The 19,460-nt window shown below is 45.9% G+C and overlaps 1 protein-coding gene and 1 non-coding gene across 2 annotated transcripts in view; one reads left to right on the top strand and one right to left on the bottom strand.

Annotated features, from left to right (window-relative positions):
• Positions 1 to 853: 853 nt before the first annotated feature.
• Positions 854 to 19,460, bottom strand: part of INPP5B (inositol polyphosphate-5-phosphatase B) — a 46,086-nt gene continuing 27,479 nt past the window's right edge. The window contains 16 exon segments of the mRNA XM_025856246.2: positions 854 to 1,706; positions 1,954 to 2,065; positions 3,176 to 3,303; positions 3,666 to 3,750; positions 5,205 to 5,318; positions 6,098 to 6,333; positions 7,174 to 7,336; positions 8,262 to 8,372; positions 9,842 to 9,977; positions 10,939 to 11,048; positions 12,993 to 13,104; positions 14,621 to 14,808; positions 15,587 to 15,703; positions 16,047 to 16,161; positions 17,401 to 17,502; positions 18,361 to 18,528. Coding sequence (XP_025712031.2) covers positions 1,591 to 1,706; positions 1,954 to 2,065; positions 3,176 to 3,303; positions 3,666 to 3,750; positions 5,205 to 5,318; positions 6,098 to 6,333; positions 7,174 to 7,336; positions 8,262 to 8,372; positions 9,842 to 9,977; positions 10,939 to 11,048; positions 12,993 to 13,104; positions 14,621 to 14,808; positions 15,587 to 15,703; positions 16,047 to 16,161; positions 17,401 to 17,502; positions 18,361 to 18,528 — 2,113 coding nt within the window. The 3' untranslated portion in view covers positions 854 to 1,590.
• LOC112812424 (U6 spliceosomal RNA) lies at positions 4,333 to 4,440 on the top strand. The gene has a single exon (XR_003205281.1). It is a non-coding gene; the product is annotated as a U6 spliceosomal RNA (small nuclear RNA).

Below are 19,460 nucleotides of genomic sequence, written 5' to 3'. Positions count from 1 at the left end.
GTTAACGTACCAGTGGGGTCAAGAAAGGAAGATGGGATCCAAATGGCAGAACCAAGGCCAGTCAGAGGACGCCGCCGCCTCCCCCAACCCCCACTAGCTATCACAAGAGGCCCCGCTGCTTCCCTCTCATTTCTGCCCAGGCTGTCGGTTCCAACTTTTCCCCCTGCAGAGGACTGCCGGCTTCCACGGGACTCCCGCCCGGGCCAGTCAGCGCCACCTATTTGCCATTCTTTTTCTTTTTTTTCTTTTTTTTTTTTTGACCGGTCACGCTGTCATCCTATCAGCCCGCATCTGAGTCACATTTCACACTGCCAAGGAATGTTGGTGTCCCAGTGCCCAAGAAGCGACTTTGCACGTGCCTTCCTTATTTTCTAAGATTTATTTAGAGAGAACATGAGTGGGAGGGGCAGAGGGAGAGGACGAGAATCTCAAGCGGACTCCGCCGTGAGCGAGGAGTGAGGAGCTGGATGTGGGGCTCTATCCCATGACCCTGAGATCACGACCTGAGCCGAAACCAAGAGTCGGATGTTCAACCAACTGTGCCACCCAGGCGCCCCTCTCCGTCTTTTTTAAATGCCCGTTAAATCTGTTAGAACCTCCCAGCAGCCACTGCCTGATTTTCCCATAAGCTACTTCTCTATAATATTCAGAGTGGGACGACTCCCAGAGACTAGATCTGGGTCAAGGCGTTCAGGCCATGCCTGTACATTTCTTGCGTGAAAACTATGAATAGTGATTGTTACCCACCAGACTGCCAGGCAACTACCTCTTTGGCCCCTGACCGCCTGCTCCAATGCTTAAGCCACAAAGAGTCCAGCAGCCATCCCTTAAGAGAGAAAAACATACGAACAACCACTGTTAAAAATACATTTATCATTAAAATATATTACATATATGAGAGAGGGGATGCATCATATACAGTTCGGAGGATTTGTTGACCCAGAAAATCCCATTTGTTTCACCAAACACCACTTTCTTCGGTACCTTCATTTTCAAGCCACTGTATTGCCCTCAGAGGCTGAGTGGCCAGCCCCAGAGTTGTTGAGCCACATCTGAGTAGGAAAGGGGGTAGGGTTTGTATATATATATACACATGTCCTTAGAGCACTGGAAACATCTGGGGTGGCTGTGACCTGTTTATCCAACAGATTCCACTTGCATTCTTGCTGTCCAATTCATTCTCCCTTTAGGACCCCAAAGTTTGTTCAAATATCTGGTCATGGGAAGCCCAGTCCAGGCTACAGGGAAGGCACTGACTATGCCCAGGAGGCACGCTGAGTGAGCACAGGAAATACAGTTATTTAAACATCTTTAAAGTTTAAAAAACTAGAGAGACCTGTGTTAAATAACTAAAGTTGAACATTGACTGTCAGTTTTATTGTGGCGGATTTCCCCCAGGTCTTCAGAACTCAGAGTGACGGGACTGTGACAGCCATAGTGAGGGGGGGGGGGAGGGTGTCAGGGCTCAGGAAACAGGCAGCTGCCACTTTTGCTTCCAAGAGGCCTCACGTCTTCTTGTGGTAGTTCTTGATCCTAAACAGGTGGGGTTGGTAATTGGCTGCCTCGAGTAAAATAGGAGAGGAGATAGGCTCAGGGTGAGTTGCAGAGGAATAGGTGAATAAATTCTTGAGCCTTCTTCTTCTCTGCCATGTCAAGCTTTTGGTGACCAGCTGGGTTTCGAAGCAGTAAGCTGCCAAATATGCTAGCTGCATGAGAAACACAGAAGACAAATGATTCAGCAAAAGAAACACTACTTATTCTGGTACGGTTGAGTTGGGAGGAGTGCCCCAAAGCATTATTTTCTGCTTGAAAAAAACTATGTGAGGGTAAACTTGGCCCAGAGCTGGAGATTTTAGTTCCACTACAGTGATCTTGGGACCTTCCTCAAGCACATTTCTCATAATGAGTCTCTCAGTATGCAGAGATGCTTTCCACAGACACTTGACTGCTTACCTAGAATATTCTCATCCAAATGATTTTTTGTTGAATTTTTCAGCAGTTCTCGCAGAAACGTCATCAAGTAGTTGAAGACATTTTGGTGGAATGTAGGGAGGGTAGAAATGACCTGAAAGAGGGAGAATCGGCATTTGTCTTTTCATTCATTCATTCAATCCTTTGTCAGACATCTGCTATATTCCAGGAGCCAAGTACGTGATCCAAGGGCATGAGTAAGACTGCGCACGGGAAACCCTGATCACTTACCACTTGGCACAAGTGTCAAAAGAGAAGCACAGATCAAGCGCTATGTGAATTTAGAGCTCAATAGCCTAACTATGTGTTCTCAAAAGGTTTACAGCAATAGAAGACATTTTAAGCTGGGTCTTGAATATAAGACAAGACTGGACTTGCAGAGGTAAGGACTAGGGCGTTTAGGGCAAAAGAAAGTGCAAAAAAGGTAAGAGAGGGAAAACAGTGAGATGAGGAGAGAGAACACACTGAGAAGTCAATTTTAGCAGGAGTGCCCCTGCCTGAACAGGTGCTGAGCCTGGAGGGGTCGATCAGGCTAGAATTCAATGAGTACTCCAGCTATCTGCGTATCATCATTATCACATGGGAAGCTTGTACAAGATATATTCCAAAAGAGATTCTGATTCAGTGGCTGTGGGGTGAGGCTCTGGAACCTATATTACTAGCAAGTTTTCTAGATTATTCTGCTATGGCCTGTTAATGTGTGAACTATTAGGCCAGATGGTTAAAAGTCTTAAACATTTGTTTAAGAAAATCATTAATTGGCAAATGGAGAGCCAGGTGTGGTTTTTGACCAACAGTGACAAGAGTGATGAGAGTTTTAGAGTATGTGGTCTGATGGCAGTATACAAAACAAATGAGCAGGGGGAAAGCCTGAATGCAGGGCTTAGAACCAAGGTGAGTGGACGAGAATGGAAGATGGGTGACAGATCAAGGGAACTGGGCATGTGGGAGGTGAGCAGAGGACAACTCAGAAATGACTCAGGTTTCTGGGTTGAGTCACTGGAATTCAGGGTGAAGCCATGAAAAGAAAAGGGGACATGAGAGGAAGAACAGGTTTGGGAAGGAAAGCTATGGAGTTGAGTTGCTAGGACACTGCATTTGAGAGACTGCGCCCACTTTGTTCCCTCAGGCCCCAGGAGGCCTGGGGCTGCAACATATGAATGCTCAACGTTTTTTTACTCGCAGGTACTGCGAGTACCCTCACCTGTTTACTCGCAGTGTAGTTGCCAGAACACTCCAAGCAGTTATGGTAGGTGTTGTAGCAGATGACGGGCTCTGGCAGGCTCTCCAGGAAAAGCAGCAAGGCTTCAGCTACAGAATGATTGCTGGCGGCTTTTGGCCCATTGTTAAGGAACTGGCGATGCCGTGCCGCAGTTAGGAAAAGGCCCAGGAGGGAGCACATGTCAGACATGCCGCCTGCCCAGTACGGCTCTGCTCAGAGCTGGGATGCCAGCCTGACGTGGTGAAGGGGCCAAGCTGTTTATCAGCCTAGCTGGGCCCTCCTGAGTTCCTGCTATATTGGTTGCTTAAAGTTGTAAAGTCTTCTCTATGCAAACTTTAAGTAAGAAAAAATATGATAGCTGAGGACACAAGATCTGATTTTGAGCCTTAAAATAATACTCTTTTTTTCCTCTCATCTCTTAATCATATTCACATACACACGCACACACACATGCACAAATGTCTGAGGATACAGAGGGTTTCAATCATTCCAGTATCCAAACAGTCCCTGATATGCTCAAATTCCGACCTCAGGCCTGGCTGCTGAAACAGATCTTCCTGCAAAATAGAAAAAAAAGAAAGTCAGTCACCACATAATTACATTCTCAGAAAATCATCCATGATCTCCTGACCTAGAAATATGATCACCACCAAGGTGCAAAAAGGGAGCAGTGACGTGAGGCCTTTGAATCAACCAGTAAACAATCTGATAAAGTTAGGGCTGATGCGGCTAACTCATCTTGCAGGCTTTCCCAAGCATGCTCCCATGACAGGTCTTTAAAGTCATAAAACATCTATTATAAAACTATAGGTAGGGCATACTACTCACAACAGTAAGGGAAAACTTAAAACTATGTTTCCTGCAGTGTTGTGGAAGGATTAACTGGAAAAAGAAAAACATGAAGAAAATATATCATTTATAAGATGGAAAAAGTTAAAAAGACACCACCTTGCTTTCTGAAAACAAGATTATGGCAATAAAGGTATTTTCATTAGTCCTAGCATGCCTTTATTAATTTATTAAATGACTTAATGCCACATAACTGAATAATAATATTCTATGTATTGTTCAGGTTACACTTGAAAGGAGCTCTACGGAGAAGGCAGACTACTAGCACAGTACTTAAGAATGTGACTTCTGTCCTCGATTCAGCAGCACATACACTAAAATTAGGACAATACAGAGAAGATTAGCATGGCCCCTGCGTAAGACTGGGACGTCTACAGCCAGACTCCCTGGGTTCAAATCCCCATCCTGCCCATTTATCAGCTCTGGGATTTTGACCAAGTTACTTAGGCTTCTGGACCTCTGGTTCTTCATCTGAGAGCTATCATGAGAAGGAACTGAGGCAATGCTGTTAAACACTTAGAATAGTGTTTGGGACACTGTAATAATGGTAATAAAGGGGGGGGCAGGGTGGCGGGGTGGGGGAGTAAAAGGAGAATGTCATAAGAACGTATGTTGCTCCCAAGTGGTAGAGCTGTGGTAGACTATAGTTTGTATTAGTCTCCTTATATGAATGAGTCAGTGAAACTGATCTGATCTCATGAAGCTTGCCCAAATCACTCTAGAAATCAGGCCTCCTGACTCATGGCCTGGGGGCTCCATCTGGTCTCCTGCCTCGGTCTGGCTTATCAACAAGGTAGCCCCTCCCATTCCCAGAAACTGGCAAGAGTTCATCAAAAGGATAGCAGGCTGACATCTTGAGAAGAATCCAGATGGCTTTCTACTTGGAGGACCCCAGAGGCCAGGAGAGGGAACACGCTGTACCGAGAAGGCCATCCTATGCAAGGCTGCTTCCCTTGGGGGTGATCAAGTGCTCTATGTAATAGCAAGGTCTCGTGTGGGTGTGAAACATGAACCTATCTGTCCCCCACTCACTCCCTCGGGAAGGGACAGCTTTCCAGATTCCTTGGGGTAAAAGCTTCTTACACCAAAAGTTCTTGGGGCTGATGCTCTTCCCCAAGGCAGTCTGGTCTCAATCAGGTCTGACTGCCGCACCGCCACCTACCTGCTGGGCAGCATTTTGGTACAGGTAATCAACCATCACCCAGAGCTCTTTGGGGATTCCCAAGGGGTTCTCCAACTGGACCCCATCATCTTCAGTCTGTAGGGGCATCAGAGTCTGAAAAGAAATAAAATGCATAACACAAAGGCCAACCAACGGAACTTCTGACGGGCTGGCTCCAGGAGAATACAAGATAATGAGGGCAGCAAACCCACGGAGGAGGGGGAGCACTTCAGTCCCCTAAGCAAACATTCCACAGGCAAAAAAATGAAATTAGGTGGCATAATCAAGGTACAGGTGATTTTTGAGAACTAGGAGTGGGTTATGGCAAGCAGTTTCAATAAATCAGGTGAAATACGCATCATCTTCTTTGAAAAAACATCCTGCCAGGAGCATTTCACTGTCAGAAACAGGAAGACAGTGTGTCTGGTGCAGTAAGGGCAGAGACTTGGGAGTCCAAAAACCTAAATGTAGGGGCCAGATCCACTGTTAACTCGCCACGTGACCTGTGACCAATCACTCTCCTTACTAGGCCTCTGTTTATAGGCCTCATCTTATATAATGGAGAGGACAGAAATCAAGAGTCCCTAAATTAAAAAGTGCATTGGAATGGGGGGAGGATATGCACATTACTATAAATCGGCTCTAAAGTAGAGCCCTTGTATTCAAATTGTCTCCACAGGAGTCTTTTACATCTCAGAAAATTTAGTTCAGGGTGATGACCAAGTAATGATTAAAACAAGAAAAAGGAATAAAATCATGGGACAGGGAAGCTTCGTATCTTGGTATCCACGGCTGAGTTTCTGTGATGTACTATATGTGAAAGATGGACAATATCTTGCTTCACTGGCTTGGCTGCTACAGTTATATATGCTTCCACATGGCATGAAACTCACCAGCTCTCTAATTGTTTCCAGTGGCAGGTCCAAGATCGGCTCCCTCATGTAGCACAATGTGTGAATGGGAGATCCAAAACAGCTGGGCAGGTAGTTCCCAGACACAGACAAAAAGTAATCCTTTCCCCTGTCCAAGTGCAAAACCAGAATGTCTTCGATTCTGTCTTCACCTGAGTTGAGCTTTGTAGCTGTGGTCTTATTTACAAATAGCTCCAATTCAATCTCAATGGCAGAATCTGAAGACAAACATTAGAAGTCACACTGGCTGGTGGGAGGCCAAGAGGGAAGGGGGAAAGAGGACGGCAGGGCCAAGGACCGGGCACAAAGGGCTGGGGAAGGGGACCCGAGGCCTCAGCCAACCAGCAAATACGAATGTGCTCAGCACTCAGGGGGCACATGAACAAGGAGCTGATGGTCCAGGCGGGGACATAAAAACAACAAACAAAAACATGTGAAAAGGCAACTGCTATGGAATTCAAGTACAAAGGAGCACAGCTCAAGTTAGAATTATTAATACAATCAGAAGGCATGGATCAAAGAGCTTGCCCTGGGCCAGGTCACATGAAGACATCTGATCCAGGAGAAACTATAATGCAAGTATCAGCCTGTGAATTGTCCACAAAACAGGCTTTCATCCCTCTGCCACACAGCACGATGCAGGGTGCAAAGGAGAAGTTAGGGGAAAGACACGAATGGTACATTCCAGGGCCAGATATAATTTCTGGATTACCACCCTGTTATCTTTCCCTACAAGAGCAGACGCTGGGAGCTGATTATAGTGAGGCAGACAGCGAAAATGGGTCCTTCAAGAGCAGCACCTGCTTCCCAGCGATCTTCTGTCTTCTCTTTCTGTGAAATTATGGAACACACACATGGCTGAGAAAGCTTTTCAAGCTGACCTCGTGCCCCTTCCTGTTTTATTTCTTATTTATGGATGGTTCCCCCACAGGGCTTTTAGAAGTTTTGATTGGACAACAAACGCTCAGAAACAAAAAAAGCTTACTTGAGAAAAATAAACAGTCGGGGTAGAGCCTTCCCCAAACCAGCAGCCGGGAACCTGGGAACGGAGGCCTCACCTGGCAGGAGGAAGCCTCTGCTGGGGTTGGCATTCAGCCACTGCTTACAGTAAGACTTTTCATCGGGCTTGTTGATGAATTCAAACTGACAGGGAACTTGTCCATTTTGAATTGTAAAGGACTGTACTTGCAACTGCATGTACTTCACATTCTGAAAACAGAACTGGGGACAGGCCCAGGACCAGTCAGATCAATGCCCACTTCTTGGCGACCCGCCCAGCCACCCCAACTGGGCAATCTTTGCCTTTTCTGGAAAGACAACGAAGGACCACCTCTTTCAAATCATGTTTCTGCTTTAAGTATGTCCCTGGGAGGCCACGGCGGTCTGTGTTTAACCCAGAAACCCAAAAATTTAGGTTGTTTTATAAATAAATTTCCTGAGGGAATCAAAGTTCGAACCTTCTATCTTCTATACCCGAAGACCATTTCCAAAATACCTTTACAAATTCCACCCCCAAACATAAAGACCAAGCACATCCTTCCAAGTAGCTGGACATCTAGGGCATTAAAAAATACCCACACCATAAATCCCCAATTTGACTGACTTCTTGACATTGTCCATTCTGAATGATCTATGCTGTAGCTCTTCCACGGAAAATCTTCTGCCCTAACCTGACTTCCCCCACCGCCCATCCCTTTTCTACACTGCCTGCCCTCCCACCAACACCGGTGTGTGTACCCAAGAAATTCTGACTCAACTTAGTCTTGGTCAAAGCAAAACATCCAGAGGAAGACAAGCCCCTGCAAGAATACAGACCAGCTATACTAAAATCAAACAGAACACCTTCTGGCCCATCTGTGCCATCATTGAAATCATGAATGGCCCATGTGTGGATGAAATCTATAAGCCACAAAGGTCAAAGGCTTCTGATACAGAAGATCAGGAGAAGAACATATTCTAAACCAACAACCCCCCCCTCCTCTCAGCTAACACCAGCAGCTTCACTGTAACTAGAGGAGGCCCGTCAAAAAGACTGGAGTCCAGGGGTTGGACAGGTGGCTCCTGGATTTCTGAGGCCTCGCAGATGAGATTTAAGTTCTACAAATAGAAGAGCCTGTTGCCAATATTCTCAACATGTCCTTCCTACCTCTCGCTTAGAAAGGGACACAGAAGGAATGTTGGCATTTTCCATCTTGTCCAGGGAGCGAACAATCTCCTCCAGAGTCTTCCGGTAACGTTCTTCGTTGACCATCTTCACCTGGGAGGGAAATATCGGAGCCTGAGTGCCTTCTGCCCGTTTCCTCCTTTTCAGGAAAGAGGACAGGCTGGGCACTGGGCAAGAGCAGTTGGCAGCCACACAGAAAGTGAAGACTAAATAGATTTAATTAACAAAGAACCCAATTAACAATAGACTCAGAAGGGGTCCTCCGGAGGCCGAGCTTGTGATGAAGTCAACTGCTTCCTGATGAGCAGGGAGAAGACACAGGGGTGGAAGCCTGGTGGGCAGCTCTGCCTGGGTCGCAGCTCTAGAGCAGAAAGATGCCCAGTGACTAGCTCTACTTCGTTTGCTGCTATCCACAGGCCTGTGGTGAGAAACCTCTAGGGTTTGATTTCAAATAGCATTTCTCAAGTTTTTGTAACCTGTGTTCCAACGGCCAAGATTCTGTCAGGCTTTCCCTTCTGTATTGTGAGTTATAAACACAATTTTTGTCACTTTCCAGTAAGAAAACTCTGTACCATTCATTAGGCTTTTTCAACCTACTCACACCCTCACAGATTCTGATATGCCTCTACCTGAACCCTTGAGAATGGATAATATAAAGAAACACAAATCACAGAAGAAGAGATAATAAGCAAAAAGATGTTCAACCTCACTAGCAATCAAAGAAATGTGATCTAGAATAATGAAAGATCTCTTTCTTTTAGCTCACTAGGTTGGCAGAAATTTAAGACAGGTAAAATCCAATATTAGCCAGGGTGTGGGAAATAAGCTCATATAGAGTTGGCAGAGGTGGGAGGATGAGGGAACTCTACCTTTACTGACATGGAAAGATCTCCTAAGACATAGTCAGTAGGGGGAAAAAAGATGTTCTCTCAGAACAATATGTGTAATATGATCTCTTTTACAAAAAGAACAAAACATCCTCTATGTTGTATATAGAATACGGACAGTCCTGGAAAGATACAGTCCAAAAAGCAAAGGGGAACTTCCATGAACATAGAAATATATAGTATAATTAGGAATTAAATTTAAATTAAAACAATTTTTTTTTTAATTTTTTAAGTAACCTCTACGCCCAACATGGGACTTGAACTCACAACCCCAAGATCAAGAGTTGCATGCTCTATGGACTGAGCCTGCCAGGTGCCCCTAAAAACAATTTTTTTTTAAAGATTTTATTTATTTATTTAATTGACACAGAGAGAGAGAGAGAGAGAGAGAGAGAGCAAGAGAGGGAACACAAGCAGGGGGAGTGGGAGGGGGAGAAGCAGGCTTCCCGCCGAGCAGGGAGCCCGATGCGGGACTCGATCCCACGACCCTGGGATCATGACCTGAGCCGAAGGCAGTCGCTTAACCAACTGAGCCACCCAGGTGCCCCCCTAAAAACAATTTTTAAAAGGTTTCTCACACAGACCGGGGAGGAGACCAGAACGACATAAGTGGTCTTGGTTATGAGAACCAATTCCCTATAGAGTGCTCACGACAGGCGTCACCTGCCCACCTACCCCAATGTCAAACACTGAGCTGACAGGCTTGTGGTCACTGGTCTTCAGGGCCATGTGGCTCTGGTAACTCAGCTGAGTGATGTTCTTCCCTTTCCAGAGGACCCGGTCACACCAGGCAGGAGCACGACACTTCTCACTGAAATGCAAAGTCCGCACTGGGGGCCCGCACAGGCATAGCAGCACCCACTGCCTGGCCAGCGCCCCGGTACAGCTGGGGAATGATAGGCCAGGGCCTTCAAGTCCATGCGGCCCAAGGGATCCAAGAAGGCACAGCGATTCAGGCCCACCAGGGGATAGCATGTACCCTGTGGGTATCACCGAAAACAGCTGTGAGGGCTCCAAGCCAAATGCTGCCGTTCAGAATGACTCTCTGTTCTTTTACCCTCCTATGGGGAGGAGATGAAAAAGGCAATCTGGAAGTAAGTACTCTGCTTGACACAGGCTCTGAATTCCTACGGCCTCGGTTATAATCCTGATGCTATACTAGCCTGTTTGGGAGGCTCTTTATCTTATTTTTATCTCTTTTCTGTGAAGATTTTTTTCATTTTTAAGTAATCTCTACACCCCATGTGGGGCTTGAACTCATGACCCCAAGATCAAGAGTCGCATGCTCCACCGCCCGAGACAGCCAGGTGCCCCTTAGAAGGCTCTTTAATTTCTGCATGCCTCAGTTCCCCGATTTCAAAGCTGAGGATTATAAATCACACCTCCTTCAGCTGGCAGTTGAAGGATGAAGTGAGGTAACAGAGGTAAAGTGTATGAAATAATGGGAGGCATACCAGAAGCACTAATGCAAAGTGATAAACTCCTATGTAACGACCAAGTACAAGCTAAGCGGGTTGGAGTCATCCTATCGCCCTAAGCATAGCTGAAAGTAAATCATTACGGAACAAGGCTAAGGTGGTCAAAAAGAAAACATGCAGGAAGACAGAGCTGCTGAATGAGCAGACACTGACGGAAAATGTTTGACCCCAGAGTGCAAAACACGGGGAAGTCACAGGAATCCTATCCTCGTTCTTTAGGCCCATGGGGACAAGTGCTTCCCTAAATTCTGGGGTTTCCATTTGCTCAGCCCCCCGGAGGCAACCCCTACCTACCTGGTATCCCAGTCATCGGAGCCGGTATCATACTTATATGTAGGCTGGAACGTGAGCTCGCCTTCAATGAAGCCTTCAAAGACAGCCTTGGTAGCCATCTGAGTTTTCAGCTATAAGAAAGAATGGAATGGGGGGGGGAGCACCTCAGAATAAAAAAAATCAAACCTTGAATTAGCAGAGGAAAGGAAGTCAATCCGGAATCTGAACACTGACCCAAAGGGAAAGGCCCATGAGAAAGCTATCCTATAAGACCTTGAGAACTAAATCCTAGGAAGGGGAGTGAGTTGACCATTCCTTTGCCTCTTGTACAGTTTTTAAGGCTCTTTTATAAGAGGATACCTGCATCCAGGGGGCCTGAGTACCATCTTGCTGAGATGTCCCTAAGAGGATCAGGTACCAACAGACACAGAGCTTTTCTTTCCAAGTATCAGATATTTATTTCATCTGTGTAACACAGCTGTTCCCACTATACAGAGAGAACTACACAGAAAAAGGTCTGGGAAGGTACAGTCCAAAAACAAAGGGGAACTTCCAGGTGTCTAAAAATAAATAGTAGAAGTATACCAAAATAAGTATGAATTAAATTTAAACAATTTTCTAAAGGAGTTTATCAGATGAGTTATATGAACTAGGGGAAGCTCTGTGCCTTGATTTCCTCCATCTGCAAATTCTGGATTTGTAATAGAATCTGTCTCTCAGGGCTGCTGGAAAGAACTGTTAACTTAGAATGGCGCCTGGCACATTCTGAGAAGAGCCGGCATTCCTCCTACTGCACTCATTTTGGGAGCTCCTTCCAGATCACACTTGTAGCAAGATTAACAACCACAGGTGCTCCTGCCTCCTCCGTGGAGGACCAAGCTCGGCCCAGCGTGGACTGATGAAGAACTATCAGCTAACGCTGGAGACAGGGGGCAGCTACACAGGGGACAACAGTTGTCAAATTCCCCAAAATATGAATTCCTAAAAAAAGCTATTAAGGAGAAAGCCATAGAAATAATAAAAATGTAGGTATTAACTTAGGATGATTCTTAAATTGGTATACGTAGACCTCCAAACCAGCTGGGAAGTAGCGAACACACGAAACAGGTACTGTTAACTTGAAGAAAGACCAGAAAAGAAGGCGAGGGGAGCTGGGTATGAAACCACCAGGGAAGTTACTAGAACGCCTCGCTCCGGAATCCCGTTACAGAGCAGACTGGCTTAATGCTGGAACGGGGATTAAAGAGGAATAAAAGGTAATTTACCAAGGAAAGGAACTGGCGAGAAAAATGGGCCAAAAAAGATATTATTCCATAAAGAAAGACTTTAACAAAGTTGAGATTTTTTTTTTTCCCTTTGATTGATGTGCACTGGGGGACAAAAAGGTTAACAGAAAGATTCAGACTGATGACAATACGAAGGAGGCTACAGACTAAAAACGACCTTGACCACCTGAACAGTTTTGAAATCCACTGAGAGGGGTAGCCTGACGAAAGTCAGCGAGACAGAGTGCTCCTGTCCTGTGAAATGGCTAATGCTCTGAGCAAGAAACGCCGACCCCAACCACAGCGGGGAGCCGCAGCTTAGAGAACTGGTTCCTGTCGGACATGAAGAAAGCCGCTCAGGAAGAAGAGTGGTCATTTACACTGGACAAGTCTGATGAGAGCAGGAGGGGGCGAGGCAGGCTCACTCAAAACAATTAACAAATCATCTTAAACATACCAGTGTCTTTATGAGAAGCTTGGTACCCCTTCAGCCCCTACTGGAATGAATGAATGAATGAGCACAGGGGAAAGGGGCTGAGAGAGAGAGAGAGAGAGATTGAGACAGAGAATACCCATGCTCTTGCCCCCCAGGGGGACGAGGTGCCTTGAGGGAAGAGCCAAGGGGGGGGCGGGGGGGGGGACAGCCGGGGACAGGGGAATGCAGGTGAAAGGAGAAACGGCTGGTCATCAGCTCCTCGGGGAAACCTACCCAGCCGAGGAAGAAGAGGCCGAAGGTGGGGAAGCCAGACCTTCCTGTGCCCTCACAGTGGGGGGAGAGTTGCCGAAGAAGGCACAGGTGGCCATCTGTACCTGATCATACGCATACAGGGTTTGAAAGTCCTTCTCCTCGATGAGGTTTTTCACTGTGTCCACATCCAGCTCTTCTATCCTGTAGTTGAGGTCCCCCAGCCACAAGATCACACTGTGAGGACAGAACACAAAGGTCACAGATTGAGGAGGAACTTCACCTATCCTAGCCAGCGCACTTCTGACAGAAGCGCCCTGAGGCTCAGCTTCCTGGGAGCTGGGAGGGAAGTGACTCTGCTGTTCGGGAAATCTTTTCTCTTGCCGGCCCATTTCACATCACGGCTAACATGCTGCTTACTCAGTGACCCTTTGCTCCAGGTTCATCAGAAACAGCCTTGAGTTGTCCTGGACTGTTTTACGCTGTGGGGTTGGAAAGATAGTCTAATAAGATCTAAAAGCAAGACAACCATTTACCTCATTCCTGGGAAGAGGCACAAAAGATCAAATACTAGGAGTCATGTTGGTAGCTCGGGGGCCCCAAACCAGAGGACGCCATGATGTCGCCTCCATGCACATGACAGTCCACAAAACACACTCTCAGCCTTTGTTTCTAGAATTGAGTTCCTCTGAAACAAAGCTCAACCTATACAGTGGAGTCTGGGTTTAACGCCTGCTGTATCATCGGTTGGCTCTTTCTGCAAAGTGTGACAGGTGTTTTATCACACCTGCTGCTTCGGGAGAAGGGTAACTGGACATTCCCAGATGACAGTGCACAGCCCATAAAGTCCAATACTGCGCCATCTGAAGCCCGCAGCCGGATCATTAGAGAACCCGCACAGCAGGATACACGCACCAAAATAAATGCATCCACAAGCTAAAAGCAGAGAAACCGACATGCAAGCTGCAACCTTCCAAACTAGGGTGCTGGAGGTCCAGCAGGACGGAAGACACACTCCCTGCTAGGTTCCCTGGAGAAGGAAAACCGTCCTGTCAGCTTCCAGAACACCAGTGAGCTCAAGACCGTTCCGCCACCGCAGCAGGCGGGATAAGCTTGCATCTGTGTACTCCCTGGCAGACACCGTGGCCTCAGGGCTTCTTCCTTTTTCTAAAAGAAGTGGCACAGGCTCCAAGTGTTACTGTAAGGTCTGAAATTCTAATATGCCTTGATTTGAGACATACAGAACGTTTTAGAGATAAACGAAACAAAGAAAACAAAGATTAGCCCAAGATGCTCCAAGCAGCTGTAACTGCAGCTTTGTAACGTTGACTCAAGAGGTATAAGACACTAAGTGAAGGCGGACCACTGCAGTCCAAATCTCAATTACATGTGCTTCCGGAAAGAACAGACACGTAATATCCTAAAACACACTTCTGAAACCTGGACTTGAGACGCTCCCTCTTTGCTTACTTTCCTCGTGATGTTTAATCAAGGCAGACCCACGTTAAAATAAATCTGACACATTTTCTGGGGACAAATGATGTGTGAGAAAGATTCTAGAGGTCTGCCCGATGGTAAAAGTTAGGACATGGAACATTTCCACGAGACATAATCTGCGTGTAAGTGAGCGTTGGCTGGAGGTCCCACTCCGGCAGCGGGAAGCCTCCCCCAGTCACCTCCCTGACAAAACAGAGAGGCCCCAACTCTGCATAGCCGGAGCGGTGAACTGCTTGGGGTCTGAGCCCAGACTCACTCGTGCTTGCTGATGGTGAGAGGGGGAAGGCCTGGGTCAATCTGACAAAACTGCATTCGAGAACAGATGTCTTTATAGTCCTGGTTCCTCCTCTCATACTCTTCTGTGTGGGCTGCCAAGTGAGAATTCACGACGCAGATGCTGGTGTTGTGGAACTGGAACCTGATGGCCACGCCTCCTTTGTTACCCTACGGGAAAGAGCCCGAAAGAATCCAATTCACAACCTCAAGGTGGCAGCCATTTAAATCTGCACGTTTTCAACATGATTTCTCTTCAAAATAATCATGAGAGCTAAGTGAAGCAGTGTTACTGTCCGTATTTTATTTTTTAATTTTTTTAGAGAGGGAGAGAGACAATCTCCAGCAGACTCCCCGCTGAGCGCAGAGCCCAACACAGGGCTGGATCTCACAACCCTGGGACCATGACCTGAGCCGAAATCAAGAGTCTGGCGCTTAACTGACTAAGCCACCCAGGCGCCCCTACTGTCGGTATTTTAACAGGTAGGAAAACAAATCAAAGAAAGCAGAGTGACTAGCCGGTCAGTGGCAAAGCCGAGTCCACTTTTCACTAAATCACAGGCAAACCACATGCCTGCCCTTCTCCACAGGAAGCTAAGCTCTTGCAGGAGAACCTAAAAGCAGGACTTTAGGAGCCTGAAGAAGAGGAAATTGCACACTTCTGATCAGCGTTCTTTCTGTATCTTGGTTTCCCAACATAGTTCCTGCAGGCTATTTCATGGGGGAAATGGACAGATCAACTCTGGTGTGGAGTAGACACAGATACATGCTAAATCAGTCAGCAGCTCACTAAAATACAATTTCTAAGGGGTCCACTCCATCTAGCCCTGCTTGAGGGCACCATTCATCTTGTCACACCAGCACCCTCAACCTGGGACGCACTCAGTCACAGTATCATGAGAGGCAGGGCCAAAACCTTAGGGATCAAGCATACCAACCAAAAACTCACCATCCTCCCCATGATTCCTGTTCCCACGGTCTCAGCCTCCACCTCGGAGATGTGCGCTGCATGTTCGTGTCTGACATACAACAGCAGCATAATCCCCACTAGTCGGATGAGTTTCACCTGGACAACAGAGCCAAACATTCTGGTCACGCCATGAACTAGAAATCGAAAACAGGAAGAACTATCCCAGAGGAAAAGTGGTCTCGAAGCTGGCTGAGGACACTGATGTGTTTCCTTCTCCACAGTAGGAACACAGGGTAATCACCTGTGCAGCTCACCGAGCATGCTCCAGGATACCCCGAACAGCCTACTGGTGCCCAGACCTGCATCTTTCCTACCCAGAGAACCTCTTTTGGAGGACTTGGAATTGAAATAATTAGGACGGGCTTATGATAAAGGTGACAGGTCTTAGAATTTCCTTGCGTGGCAACCTAAAATTAAGGGTCACTGACCCCTCGCTTACCTTTGCATACTTGGCATCTGGGTGAAGACCTTCTGATACAGCTTTAAACCACTCTTCCTCCTTTGGGGTATCATGGAAGAAAAAGGCTTCCTTACTCAGATCAAGCTCCTGGAACCTGTAATAAGCAGCAAGCAGTCAGAGTAGAGAAGAGTAATGTGCAAGACAACACGTCCTCAGATTGGGTTAGGCGCGTGTGTCCTCACTTTCTAGCTAAACTGCAGGGCCCTCAAGAGGGGAGAAAAATAAATACGTGGAGCCAAGGGACTAAATGCTAAGAAACTACCAGCGCTTTCATGAGCAGCCACCCATTTCCTTTCCATAACCAGCCCGTGAAGCAGTCAGAAGTGTCTCCATTTTACACCTGAGACTACTAGTTCACACAAGCACCATATGGCAAACTGGGGGTGAAGCCTAGGTCTATATAAATTCCAAATTCTAGGCCCTTCCCACTTTACCATACAGGCTCCTTTGCTGCCCCCTCCCCATTCCCAGGCCTAGGACAGTGGTAGGAAGATAATATGTATGGAAGGAAAAAATGACCGACTGATGGACTTTTTTTTTTTTTTTTTTTAAAGCTAACCTTCCTGGGACACCTGGGTGGCTCAGTCAGTTAAGTGTCTGACTCTTGATTTCGGCTCGGGTCACGATCCTGAGATCAAGCCCCGCATCTTGGGGTTCTCTCTCTCCCTCTCCCTCTGCCCCTCCCACAGCCCCTCCCCCACACTCTCTCTCTCTAAAAAAATTTAAAATAATTTTTTAAAATTAAATCATTTTTAAAAATAAATTAAATAAATTAAAAAAATAAAGCTGGGGCGCCTGGGTGGCTCAGTCAGTTAAGCGTCTGCCTTCGGCTCAGGTCATGATCCCGGAGTCCTGGGATCGAGTCCCGCATCGGGCTCCTTGCTCAGCGGGGAGTCTGCTTCTCCCTCTCCCTCTGCCTGCCGCTCCTGTCCTTGTACTCTCTCTCTCTGTCCAATGAACAAATAAAATCTTAAAAATAAATAAATAAATAAAGCTAACCTTCCTTCCCTGGCAAAAGATATTTTTGCTTTGTGACCAACAAAGTGTTGAATGTCTAAGTAGACAGTTCGAGGTGTAGTGATTTTAACAGAGGGCTGCACTAAAAATTAAATAATAGCATTTAAATGCCAAGCACATCACTTTAACGGTGCCAGAAATGTGTTTACTTCCAGGAAGAACATCAAACAGAGAAGCAGCTGTTATTAAGCACATGCTCATTTTTCAATTCCTTCCCCTGCTGTGAAGACTCGGCTATACATTCATGTCCCTGTCCCTTCCGCCCAGCTACACTTTCTAGAGATGGAGAGGCAGAACTGAGAAGAGAAGCACTCACCCCACACAGTACACATCTGGGGCCGGGATCCCATGGCTTAGCCAGGGTCGGAGACCTTCTTTGGGGGACTGGCCATTCACATTGTATGTTCCCACAAAAAACCTGTCAGCAAAGAGAACTGATGAGTCACCTGGGAGGACTATGGAGATGACCGGGGAAAGCATCCTACGCTGACTTTGCCCAGTTTCAGTCTCCTTGGAGTCAAAGTTTAAGACCTAAGAAATGTCACACCTGACCTGGACCGAGGACTGTGGCACCAAAGGGTGACTTGCAGTCTGCCACGGTATCTGTTGTTTTTGTGATAACTTCAAACAGTATAGGGCTACTGGGAACATTCCTATTTAGCTTTGGCAGCCACTAGAGAATCATAATCCACAAAATGATTCCTTACTGTGTGTGTGCTAGGGAAATGAAAAAACAACAAAAAGTACCTTGGTAATTACCTTCAGAAGGAAAACAACAGCAGTGTTCACCATAATTGACTGTTTATATACCTGGAAGCAATGTCACTTTGTGTTATAGTCCCCGTGCACTGATTTAAAAAGATCTAGCAGAATCCTGCAACCTCTATTCATTTAACTTTCAGTAATCCTGTCTAAAAACATTACCAAACACTACCTTCGATTCGCTAACTTCAGTTTAAATGACTTTCTTCAAAGGCCCAGAATCCCCAAGGGGTACACAAATTTCAGGATATCGTTCCTTCTTCTGTCCTATATACCTCTTCAAATAATCCCGTGACTATTTGCAAATGGTGTGACTGTGCCTGTCCAGGCAAGACACAGAACAAACGGCTGCTCATGAAGACTGAAAGGAAATGGTCATTTAGAGAATGATGGGGGAGATTCTGTAGAAGGATCTACTTACAAATCCAGAGTATGGGGGCGGTGGGGGGGGTGCTGAAATTTCAGAGAGCTGAATGATCATTTTGCTTTGAAAACAGTCTGCCCAGGTAGCTACCTGAAGTTCTGGATATAGGTATAATCCTCTTCTTTCTGCACTAGACGGGATTTCACTATTGTATCTCGTAGCCCGAACTTCTGCATGGATAAAATGTGAGCCTTGTCTGATACCGTGATAGTGGAGGAGCGAACCATGTCGGTGATTTCATACTTGGATTTATTCTGTCTAGAAAAACAGAGAGACAAAAATTTATCATATTCTGATGAGTCCCCCATGACAAAATACATGAACCTGAAGCTTCCACACACAACTGTCTGAGTCACAGAAGATGAACGAGGCCAAAGTCAAATGTATTTACTAAAAAAAACCCCACTATGTCTATGTGCAATTAAGTAAACTTATATGTTGTTGATTGTATAGCACAATGGTCGGAGATTTTCTGATAGAGAGCTCAGATCAGAGGGGACCTTGAAGACATTCTGATCTAATCCCTTCCTTTTCCAAATAAGAAAAATGAGATCTAGCATCATCAATGATCCACCCAGTTGGATGGCAGCAGAGTATGGATTAGAACCCAGTTTTGACAGTACTCTTTCTAGACCCTACTGCCTCATGTAACGAGACTTATAAAACTGTCCAGATCCTTTGACTTGACAATTCTACTGTATCTCTATTCCACAGGAATAATCTGAAATAAAAGAAGAGCAATGAAAGTTTATATTTCATGATTATTTGTGTAGTTTTAATAGTCAAACTAAAAATCATTCAAATGCCAACATTTAAAGTTAAGCAAAATTTAAAATTTGACACATTTATATAACAGAATCCTAAGAAAAGTACGAGAAACTTTTGCTGAACATTATTTAATGAATTAAGATACATAAAGCACTGTCAACAACTTCTGGCCCTGAATAAAGACCACCTAAGTATCTGATATTATATCCTCAAGTACATACTAATTACAGCTACGTAAAAATGTGTCTATGTCTATCAAAAAGGCTCAAAGTGAACTGAGAATGACAGATCTAGCTACATTTAAAGTTCAGGGATTGTTCCTTGCTGCTTAAGTGCATAAAAATACTGACACAAACAAGCAAGTTTTTTATCTTGACCAGATGATTTTGGCCTATGAGCAGTAGGGGGCACTGGTGTACAGA

Source organism: Callorhinus ursinus, unplaced genomic scaffold, assembly GCF_003265705.2.
Source record: "Callorhinus ursinus isolate GAN/ISIS: 27379988/994484 unplaced genomic scaffold, GSC_fseal_2.0 scaffold18, whole genome shotgun sequence".
NCBI classification, from domain to species: domain Eukaryota; kingdom Metazoa; phylum Chordata; class Mammalia; order Carnivora; family Otariidae; genus Callorhinus; species Callorhinus ursinus.
Note: the sequence above shows the minus strand (reverse complement) of the source record. Positions and strands in the feature narration are given on the sequence as shown.